Raw genomic sequence first — 12,512 nt, 5'->3', positions numbered from 1 at the left:
TTGCTTCGCTTTTATGTGACTTTTATAATTAATCGAAACTATGAAGATGGATGATAATTAGATTAAATTAATGAAGAGACACCTAAAAAAGATATTTACAGACCAGGACTCGAACCCGGAACCTAAAGCGGATAGGTTGTGGGGAAAACCGTCAATAACTCCCGCCACGAACTTACTTATAATTTTTGTAATTTCTCACGAGTATATTTTGTTCTGTTCATGCATAATACCTGCTTTCGGAAACTTAATTTATAAGTGACACACTTATAGGGACAAGCCACGTATTGTTTGAATGGAGGGACACATCTCGTTCATATACTACTAGATACAATCATGGACTATACTTGAAATGGCCTCCCCGATGGCGCAGTGGTAGCGTCATCGCCTTGTAATGAAGGGGTCCCGGGTTAGATACCCGGTGGAGGCGCAAGTGATTGGGATTTCACTTTAAACTGTAGGTCCAGTCCTGATTAGCCTAACTGTGCATAAAGTGGACTCAAATCAATCAATCATATATGATGGAAGTTAAGAAAAAGATAAAAATTTTAGAAGAGATACTGTGAACAAGTCGAATTGGAGAGAGATTGTATTTTGTCTTTTGTCTTTGTTAAATGTATTTCATGTAGTTTATATAACATGAAGTTATAAGTTAAATAAATGTTGTTTTGTTCGTTAACGTTTGGCCTAATTGAAGATTATTACAATATACTTGAAATGTGACGTGCTAAACACTACTTTCGGAGATCAGTTGGACATGGCAATTTTGATATACAAGTTGGATTTTTCTCTACTTAGATTCATTATGTCCAAATTTTATCCTAATAGATAATCTCCCAACAACGCAAAATGTTTTAATTGACTCGAATTCACAATGACTCATATACAGTGTGTTTATAAATGAACGGTGGGGTTTCAAAAATTAATAATACATCTATATATTACCTTACACGGGCAAAACGTACACCGTAAGCAGCAGCAACTGTCCAAGTTTATATAACTTTATTTATATTTGTATAAAGATAGAAATCAAGAGGGGGCAATTGCTCCTCTGTGCCTCCTTGCAGGTGCTCTTGACCGTCTGGAAGAAATAGTGCACGACAGACGTGAAAACTAAATCCATCTTCAGTACCCTTTTGTCTTGCTACTCTTAGATTCTGTAACCTTTCTTTCTATAGTTCAATGTTTGCCCCCTAACCCCCTAGAATTGATTTCCGTACAAGTTTGAGAGCTAATCTCCCCTGCACCCTGTGGTTGCGCCACTGCACCTTCTTCCGCCGTTGTTGCTTTGTGAACTTTCATCTGCTTGAAAATACTTAATTTTCTTCAAGAGCATAATATCGTTTAATAACCGGTGATAAGATTCCTCAACCCTAAATTTCTGGATTAAAGTATAATAATATAGGAGCATGGAAATCTGAAAGGGGGCGAGGATGGCCACATCTCCCCTTTAGAAAACGAATGTCAGCTAAAAGTATATATTTCACGCGTATAATTTGATCCCAGTCATAGGGCCTCCCCCATGGCGCAGTGGTAGCGTCATTGCCTTGTAATCAAGGGGTCCCGGGTTCGATACCGGGTGGAGGTACAAGTGGTTCGGATCCCACTTTAAACTGTAGGTCCAGTCCCGATTAGCCTTACTGTGCATAAAGTGGACTTATAACACCAACTCAAACTCAACACCAACTTGATCCCAGTCATAGTAATGTACATTAATTATTATAATGGGAATGCAGGAATGCGATAATTTCGAATTCAAGTGGTGTTTCTTGAGGGGGCAACACTATTATCTGGTTAATATGCCCCATGGAAAAATACCTTGCTTGTCCCTGCGTCGAAAATATCGGCAGACGTCAATGATTAGGGGGTGGGGCATGTGCCCCCCCCCCCCTTTGCACCCCGTGCGCACGTCTATGACTACTCATTTCTACACTAGTTGGAAGCTGTATTCAATTTCGAGCCAAAAATGTAATTTTCAAATCAGGATTGTTAAACGTCCACGAACCCATAAATTCTAATGGGTTCTATTGGGTTCCGCAACAACACCGGAACCTTCTTTATCGCACAGTTTTAATTCGGTCCAAGTTGCGTATTCTTTCATTTCAATATGGAACTTAGACAGTCTTTAAATTGATCCGGAAAGAAGGTCCCTGTGCCGTATTTCAATTGATCCGGAGAAAAGGTTCCTGGAACGAATTGAAATATTTTAAACATAAAAAGGCTCTTTACGGTCCAGATCCATTTATGCTTGCTAATATTCCCTGCTGAACCGGAATTGAATTGATTTAAAATTCCTGACCCTTTATCAACCCTGGTTGAAATTCATTTTTTTACAAACAACCATATTTTTAACGGCTATTACACATTAATCCCATACGATATACTGAAAGGTAAGAGACTTGGGCTATTCCTTTTTCTTCCTTGATGTTAAATAGATTATATTCGTCACGCGCCTATAACGTTACTACCTAACATTTGTGAATTGTTCTTTCCTTGTAACGTTAACATCTAACATACTGAATTTATTTACGTTCCTTATGCAGATGGTATGTACCCAACTGCATTTTGTTCCGTTCCGCTACAGTGGTTTACATTTTGTTACATTCCTATGTAACGTTAATTAACCATATTGCCTTTCACTTCGTTCCGTTACGGAGGATTGCATTCATTACGTTCCTATGTACCGTTATTTACTACCATGTTGCATTTCGTTACGTTTTTTTGTAACGCTAGTATATACCACAATGCATTTCGTTACTACGTTCCTTGTATCCTTGTAACGGTAGTATATACCATATTGCATATTACGTTATGTTCCAATGTGCTCATTTCGTTCCGTTCCTTTATAACGTTAATATCTACCATAATACATTTTGTTACGTTCCTTGTAACGTCACTCTATAAGATATTGCATTTCGTTACGTTACATGGGTACCAGCAGTTGAACCATACTCTTCCTCCTACAAAATGGAACGTACCGTGTAACGCAAATTGGGTACGTTACGACTCCCTGCTCATGGCTATTATATAAGCCCTCTCACATCTTTTGTGAACAGAGGTGTTTGCAGGTTTGGGTAAGAGATGGATGATCGCTACCCAAAAGCAGTCTTTGAAAGGGATATTGTGGTGGTTGGTATGGTAACCCCTTAAGGGGTTATGGTTGGTAAAGTCCAGGTTGTGGGTGGAGGAGCGGTGGTTATTGCCACACTTCAAACCTGATCTACATTCTCACCTGCAACATCTGTGGTGATTTTTACCTGGGGGAAACATCAACTGCCCTCAACCTCCACATCAATAACCAAATACTGCAATGCCGGTTCCAGTTGAAAGTGCCTTATTTTGGAATATATAGCATATCTATATGGCATAGTCCATATCAATTCAGGCAGGCAAAGAAAAAATCTTACCTTCATAGTCTCAGATGTTATTGAATTAAACATATGTTAAAATTCAGGACAAAGTAAGAAACCTGTATTTTTTGTTTTGTCCAAAAGAATTCCTGGCCAGAGATACAGGCTGCCACAGATGGCATCTCAGGCGTCATTTCTCACGTGCAATTCAGCAAAATATTAAAATGCTCCATCTCTGGAAGGTTCAAGATATTTTGTTGATGTTTTTCTTATTTGAAAGAGAATAATTTTCTGATTAAAATGATAACCTCCGTTTGGAAATATGTTCAAGTTCTCTTGCTGTAGCCTTCTATTTTTTTTTTGAAATATCAAAAATATTTTTTTATTTCAAAAATGCCAATCCCAAAAATTTTAATTTTTTACTGTTGATCAGTACCATATAGTACTACATTCCCTGAAAAGGAGAACTTCCACTTTTAAGTTTAACAGGTTTTATAAACAATTGAAAATTTTGCCATACATTAAACCAGTTTCCATTAACACATTCTCACATATTGGTCCCATGAAATCAAAATCTAGTCTTATTTGACATGGCCAGTTCTCAGCAATATCACAGTGAAGCACTAAACATAGTTGTTTAGCCTTTACACATCCCTTCACTTCTGCAATGTGTTGTTGTTGCAATTTCTTCAGATGTTGGTGTGTTTACGCTTTCGCTGTGCATTTCCCAAGTTCGTCAATGAAGGTATCAATGGCAACAGTTTTCTTAATGAGTTTATTTTCCTCCCATGTTGCATATGTAACTTCCGAAGAGTCATCTGCTATGTTTTCCAGACCAAGTGTCTGTAAGGCAAGTCCTCCCTTTCCAGGCAAGTCACCACATTCCTGAAACAAACAGGTCTCTCACTCTACATAACAGACTATTAACGACTTCACACGTCCAACCAAGGTGTCATATGTCGCGCCTTCAAGTAAGTTCTTCAAAGTTACCACGCAAAGTTCAAAATTGGCACAATACACACAAACAGACATCTCTAGGTGGGTGTGGATCCATCACTTAGGTCGTAGTGCATAAAATTTTGTTCCAATGTGGAATACCGAATGTTCCTTCTTATATATGGTGAAAGTTTCTTTAATACTGCAGGTCATGTATTTTTTCACTTTCACCACTTTTTCTCCTGCAACTATAGTGATAGTGTCTTTCTGTTAGCGCTCTGGTGAGAACAGTCCCATTTATCTTCCAGATAAAATGACTGCGCAATTTGAACGTGCTTGATTCACAGGATGACCATAATAGGGATCCGGTTTTCCAAACACTCCTTTTGCAGACCTCACATTTCTTGTTTTGTCCACCGTGTATTTTGTTGCAGATGGAATGTGGTGCAAAATTTGTATTTTAGAATGGGACACTAGGATAATTGTTAGAACTTGCACCTTTTTTCATTGTAGGATTCACACGATTCAGCAGCTGAATTGATGTTTGATATAATTCTCGGCAAGTTGCACAAGCTTCTTTTGGTTCATTTTCTTCTGCAGATGGAATTTCTACTTTGAATAGCTTGGTCAGTTTTGTTTTGGTGTACTCACCCATCACCCACAGTTGGATCAAAAATTTGGTGAACTGCTCTCTTTGTTTGCCTGTTGACAACTGAACTGTGAATTCATGTGTCCTCTCTTTTATATACTAGGCCAAACACACATAATTATCTGGATGGTTCCAGAATGTTCTAGAAGGTTCTGTTACATTCTGGAATAATGTGAATGGTTTCAGGTTGTTCTAGAAGGTTCTGTTACATTCTGGAATTATCTGGAAGCTTCCACATTGTTCCAGAAGACCTTTAATATTTGGAAGGTTCTATGTAAAGAAGATCCAGAAGAATAAAACCATTTCACCAGTTCCAACTTTGTTTAATTTATCGTTTTTATTCCATCACATTGGTTCAAGAGTTGAATTTTTTTAAAAAAAAATATGTAAAATTCCAGAACCAAAGTGGTGTGTTCTCCTTTTCAGGATATCCTTAGATAAACAACTGTAAAATTCTCAGAATTTTTGAGATTAGTGTTTTTGAGACAAAAAGTTTCAAAAAAACTGCAATATAGAAATTAGCCACGGAAATTAAAACATGAACATTGTTTATAAAACCTGTTGAACTCATAAGTGGAAGTTCTCCTTTTCAGGGAATGTAGTATTGTATGGTAGTGATATATATATATATATATATATATATATATATATATATATATATATATATATATAAAGGGAGATTGGTATTTTTGATGAAAAAAATGTTTTTTTTTATTTTTTTAAAAAAAATTAAGAAGACTACAGCAAGAGAAGTTGGACACATATTTCCAAATGGAGGTTATCATTTTAATCACAAAATTATTCTCTTTCAAATAAAAAAAAATGCAACAAAATATCTTGAACCGTTCCAGAGATAGAGCATTTTAATACTTTGCTGAAAGTTGCACATGAGAAATGACCCCCTTGGCACCATTTGTGGTGGCCTGTATCTCGGGCCAGGAATTTTTTTGGACAAAACCAAAAATACGTGTTTCTTCCTTGTCCTGAATTTTAACATATGTTTCATTCAATAACATCTGAGACTATGAAGGTAACCCCCTGCCTGAATTGATATGGACTATGCCATACCATACATGACTCTTTTCTGTACCATATTTTGGAATAGGAGTGTATTCTTTTAAGTGGATAGGTGAACTATGACTTTTCTTTTATGTTCATGTAATATCAATTTGTTAGGAACCTCATATCAAGAGAACTGATATGAATTTTAACTGTCCTGGTACTGGACTCGAGTTACATGAATTTAACAGCTTATTTTATGCACAATTTTGTTTTCCAACCACAGTCTCCCTGAAAATATATGGCTGTTGCTGTCAATTGACACTTTTGTGTTGTAACAACCTGATTGACTTTGAATTGGATCATTACAACCCTGAAGTGTCTGTGACTGCACCAGCACTCAACAAAATGGCTGGTTCACGTTCAAATTCCATCCTCTCTGAAAATATACATTTCTAGTTCCTTTAAAGGAACTCCTGAAGTATTATTTTTTCACTCACTCCAATGGTTCCACAGAAAACATCAGGACAGTATTCAACTAACTGTAGCTGCATGGGTTATGAGTTGTCTAGCCTGCTCAAGTATTTTGATTTTTACCTGATAAACGATGGTTTCATGTACTGACAAAGCATGTTTATCCCAAAGAAGGGAAACAGGGTTACAGTCAAGATATTTTGCAATTTCTTTTGTTACATCTGCTGGATTAATTAATCTTTGTTTTGTAGGCTGCTCTCCAAATTGGATTGGATGCATCCAGAATCAAGATGGCACTTCGTCAGAAAATGGAACAAACAGGCCTACCATTTGCTTCAACTGATGCTCTAATTGAAGCAGCATTAGACGTACAAATGGAAGAAGATACCAGGGACGTAGATGATGGGTGAGTAATTATTTGTAATATAGTTTAAACTTTAACAGTTGGAGCCTTACTCATCTGGAAAGCTTCTGCGGACGATACCTTTTCAAGCACGTGCTTGTCAAACTCACCCTGAATTTTTTTTAAAAATTGTAGCTCGAAAACTAATTGTTGTAGAGAGATGAAATTGGCTTTGTTTTCTTAGAGGCAGGACTTTTAGCAGAGGTAAAATTTAAAAAATTGGCATATGGCATTCCCCTGTCGTCACCCACCCTCCCCCTTCAACAGACCTAAGTAAATGAAAAATGTAGTATGTAGCAGTTGTAAATTCTTACAACCATGCAATGTTTTATTGAAAAAAAGACTGATACTTCTTGGCTAAAAAGTGTTGCCAGCTTACAGAACAATTTCCGGAATTTTGCTTCTAGCATTGGCTCTATGGACATTGGATAGATCAAATTTGGAAGGAAGCATGACCAAAGACCACTTTTTGAGGATATATAATGCCTGTGCACAACATTAAACATAATTCATGTTAAAGGGAATAAAAAACGCAGTTGATAATTAGAATACGTGCATGAGTACTAAAATTAATCAAACATTTACAAGTAAGTTTCGTGGAAATAATTTCAGTGCTTACGTACATATTCTAATTAAACATAATTAAAATTACGGCGTTTGAAATTTTGTGTAATTTTGGAAAATTTCCAACTTTGGACTTTTATCCTCCCAACTCCCTTTGACATTACTACTAATAAACAAAAAAAGATACATTTGAAATATCGTGTGTAGTTTTCAAGGAATGGCATGTTAATTGCAGGCTAAGCTGAATGCCGGTGGTTGTATACATGTGTACCAGTCGACCACTGAAGGTGAAGTTGTTTTCACGGATTTTATTTATTTAAAAAAAAGTAATTTTAAATTGAACTGAGCATAATTTGCAAAATCAAATCATCAGCTCACTCATGGTGGGCCTTGGTTGGCCTCTTTAATCCCTTAAGTGTTGAATTAATTGCACATTGTGATATGCTATCCACACTTAAGGGGTTGAGAGTCTCCCGTCAGCATTCCTTGTCAAGAATTTTTCTTCTTGAGCTCCTAAGTCATAGCACTTTTTAAGTCTTACTCGACAGAGTATATCCAGCCAATCTTCTTACCTTCTTCTACCATCAGGTCTTATAAATGTTAACTTGTTGCATACTGAGCTCTCTGCCAGTTGATAGATGTGTCGTAGCCATCTCAGTCTTCGAATTTAATTTATTTCGCTGCTTCTGTGCCTGAAAAGATTTGAACAGTTCGTAATTATTCCTTACTCTCCAGGTGCTTTTCTCACATACTGGACCATTCATGGTATTGGAGAATTTTTTTGAACAAAGAATAACTGAACCAAGTATTAATATTTAATTGTTATTAAATATAATACCTCTTATTTTCATATACATCTTCAAATTAGTAACCCTAAAACATCTTGAAATCATGGAACACCAAACTTTTGACTCAAAATAAGCATTTAGTTAGTTTTCAGTGTCTTTGTCATTTTGAAAACTTATCTTTAAATGCTTGTTTTTCATATTCTTCAAAAATAGAAGTCTGAAGGTGCTGTATCCAGTGAAGAAGATGTGTATTTCATAGATTTTCCATCTGAGCTATGGCAATTTTATTCTGTGTCATTTTTTAACAATGAGTTGGACAATTATCTTATAATTTGGCACACACACAGGAGATAGACTACAGAGAAATTTAAGTGAAAATGCAGTTTGTAAAACCCCAGGAGTCCTGGTTGAGCCTGCATTTTTCACTTTAATTTTTATGGACCTGGGAAATTTGCATAGAGAAAAAATATGTACATAATTCGATTAATTTCGGTCATCACTGTCACCATCCACATTGGTGCTTGTAGTGGTCCACTTCGCAGGCTTTCAGTCTGAGCTGTTAATACCAATTGCCCCTAGGTGGGCTGCTGCTTTGTTTTTACTTGCTTAAGTAGCAAAAGCCAAAAGCCATTATCAATGTTTAGTTCGTGGGGGAAATGAATAATGGCATGTGTGTCCTTGATTCACTGAAATTAATCGAAATATACAAGTACGTGGATACGTAAGCATGTTTCACATGTATAAAGTCCCGTAACATGAATATAAATGTATTCTTAATACATTACAATTTGACCATAGCTACCAGACTTTGTTGTAAATTAGTGTATAATTGCCAATATTGAAAAATATTAATTTTAAGAAATACTATTTTTGGTAAAATTAGAGGATACCTCATATTGCATATGCACACTCCAGCTTGTATGTAATTCTAAAATTTATATATTTAAGTATTTCATCTTTTCAGTTATATATCATCAGGAGCATGTAATCCAGGATCTTCACAGAATGCAATTCGTTGGATTGATGATGAACATTTGTCCGCAAGCGATACCACCGATGATGAGGAAGATGAAGCAAGTGAAGTAGGTGGAGGAGAGGGGTATGATGAAGGGGATGTAGGGCTAAGGAATTCAGATCTTGAAGAAGAACGAATGGTTACTAGCACTTCGACAGAAGATCCTTCCCAAGTCATTGCAGAAGTCATTGCAGAAGAGTAAGATTTAATTTATAATTATTTTTTTTAACCCCAGAGGGTACAGTGGGATGCACAAGTATTGCTCTTCAAATTGGCCACATTATTTTCATTAATTTTATTCTTCCATCTAATGTGTTTTTAAGGAATGGGCAACATAACTCACTGCTGGTGCAGAAGTTGCCAGGGGTTTGTTTGGCATTTTGTTTCAATCCTTGAAGCTCCTGTTGCATAAAACGAAGAGAATAAGCATGGTGATGGAAAAAAATTGTTGGTAATATTTATGCATCCCACTGTACTTATAATTGAAGTGATATTGAAGCACTTGCATTTTACAAATAATTCAGAGACATACATTATCCTGCATAATTATCTTCCCACTTTATCTACAAATTTTCATTGTCTCATTAATGCAGTATTATTTTCTTGTAGTTTACGGTTATCACAAGCATAAGAAAACAGTTTTTCGTTGTGACGTTTCAGGAGAACACACGCTCCCTTCATCAGACATTTATTTTTATCTTGACTAAAGATACAGTTATAACAATGTTTAGCAATTTTTTAAACAAAAAGAATCCATTATATAATGGATGTAGTCAATGATACATTATTGCAGTGATCAGAACGCTACATTTTATAAGTAGCTTCGCTACAACTGCAACTACTCTTCCAAAATGTAGCTTCGCTACAGCTACAGCTACAACTACATTTACCAAAAAGTATCTCGCTACGCTACTCCTGTTCGCTACTCACTACTTCGCTACTTTTGCGCTACTTCTGTATTAAAAACTTAAACAACTACATGGCTATTCAAGAGAAGCCCTAGTATGATAGTTGGAATAAGATAAAAATGTGATATATAGCAATTGAATCTTCTTAACTTAAACAGAATGTTATTTGGGGGATGGCGGATATTTGCTCGAACCTTGAGGATAGCTGGGAGATGCTTCTAATGGTATAAATGAGAAACAGGTGGAACAATGCTTTACGTAAGTTTTTCTGTTGGAAATACTTCCCCGAAGACAAAGTGAAAATTGTAATTGTCACCTTGTATTCAAAGGGCCCCAGGTTCGATACCCGGTGGATCAGCTGATTTGTGCATAAATTGGACTCAAAACAAACACTAGGAAAGACTCCTAGTTGGGAAGATGGGATCCTCCTGCTCCTCCATTCCTCACTCTGCTCATCATTCTTCCCCATTCTCACAATTAGCCAAAAGTGGCAGAAAACGGCCATAGATAAGAAAATAACTAAATAAATAATGCATCCTCATTGCCATGATTAGAAAAAGTTACAGAAAAGTTACGCAAAAGTAGGAAAAATACATAAATTTGAAAACTGTGTATTTTAACAAAAAAAATGTCATTTCTGCAGGAAAGTCAATAACTTGTACGTTCTTTTTACAATATGATAAAATATATTGAGGAAACTGATGTGTAAACCCGACTGTTCTAAACATATTGTAATTTTAAAATTTGTGAACAAACATTATGACCAAAATAATTGTAATTCCAGAAACACTATCGTTCTTGTAACAATAATTTCTTGCCGGTGTGATCCTATACACTGACAACGATCAATGCTGTTAATGAACTGAATCATTGATTGCTGGCACTATTGCTTTGTCAGATTAGTAGAAAATGGATCACCCGTTTTTGCACTGTAACTTGGGTTTTACACAGTAATTATCGATATTTTGCTGTCTGTTACGCCAACGATATCCACAGGATATGTTCCAGGGGTGGCACAAACGGGGCATTTTTTCCTGGCGGCGTAGCAAATGAGGCATGATCCTCCCCAAAATAGCGTTGCAGCTAAAATAAATGGCTATTAGCCGGAATATATTCATATATGCCAGTTAGTTAGTTATCTGGATATTAGAATTATTCAGATGCTAATGAAATAAATTATGCAAATATTTATAATCTGCGATATAAAGATATTCATAATCTAGATTATCTGTATTTGTATGTAATGGACTTTGTATTTTTGAGTCTCCTGCAAAAGTAAGCAATAATGTCATTTATTTTTGACGCCGTTACCACATTCAAAAATTACCTCAAAATGCTGAGAAAAAAATGTAGCTGTAGCGAAATTTTAGCTACAACTACAGGGATTTTGTAGCTTCGCTACCGCTACAACTACAATTTAAGAAATGTAGTGCTGCTACAGCTACCGCTACAAATTTTGTAGCTAGGTACAGTAGCGATGCTACAAGTAGCATGCTACTTCCGACCACTGCATTGTTGTAATATAGCAACCTAACTGTGAAAAGAAGCAGTCTGTTATTTTTATTTCAGATAAAAAAAATTTGATCACATTATTTTTTTTATTTAAAATTGTGAATCCCAAATATCATCAGGTAATTCAAAGTCACCATTGTTTTCACCAAGTTTCTTGATGTTTTCTGTTACATTAAATTCTAAAGATGTTTTCTGTTACATTAAATTTTAAAGATGTTTTTTGTTACATTAATTTTTAAAGATGTTTTCTGTTACATTAAATTTTAAAGATGGTGGCTTACTCCATTTGTGAAAGAGAAAACTCCATACTGGATCTATGTTACGATTTTTATTATTTAATTTATTCCAGTGTTCTTCTGCAATGAACGAAGCTTCCCAGACATTCAACTCTGTGTTTCCCGTCAATCTTTTTAAAACCCTTCTCTTTTTAATCAAATGTTTCTCTTCGATGATGTGAGCTGACAAACCTGTTCTTGGGTTTAGATTTATAATGTCTAAATCGTGTTCGTGCCATCTTATTGCCATTTTCCTTGCTGTTTGTCCTACATAATCCTTTGAACATGAATATATTCCTGTGGTTTCCACATCCAGTAGAGAGTTTCTCAATTTGAATTCATTAAATGTACATTCCAAATTATTTGGTGATCTAAAAACAATTCTGAAATTAAATCTTCTAAAAATTTTTGCAATTTTATGTGAGAATCCCTTGTGGAATGTAATGCAAACAATTTTCTTTTCAACAGATTTTTCATCTTTGTCTGTGTTTCTCTTTTAGTTTTCTTGCGACTTTTTGATTTGGTTTATTCTGTTAGTGTGAAAGCCATTTTTTTTGCTGTATTAAAAAGCCTTTCTTCTTCATTTTTGATATCCTTATTATTAGAACATAGTCTTTGTGCTCTCAAAAAAAATATATATAT

At 35.6% G+C, this 12,512-nt stretch overlaps 1 protein-coding gene across 1 annotated transcript in view; it reads left to right on the top strand.

Annotated features, from left to right (window-relative positions):
- The window catches only part of Diap2 (Death-associated inhibitor of apoptosis 2), a 328,461-nt gene that overhangs the window by 302,088 nt on the left and 13,861 nt on the right, over positions 1-12,512 (top strand). Inside the window, exons 7-8 of the mRNA XM_083123774.1 lie at positions 6,657-6,811; positions 9,125-9,373. Coding sequence (XP_082979900.1) covers positions 6,657-6,811; positions 9,125-9,373 — 404 coding nt within the window. The remainder of the gene's footprint in view (positions 1-6,656; positions 6,812-9,124; positions 9,374-12,512) is intronic.

This window comes from Lepisma saccharinum, chromosome 6 (genome assembly GCF_977018435.1).
Source record: "Lepisma saccharinum chromosome 6, izLepSacc3.1, whole genome shotgun sequence".
Taxonomy (NCBI): Eukaryota; Metazoa; Arthropoda; class Insecta; order Zygentoma; family Lepismatidae; genus Lepisma; species Lepisma saccharinum.
This window is presented reverse-complemented; position numbering and strand designations above follow the sequence as displayed.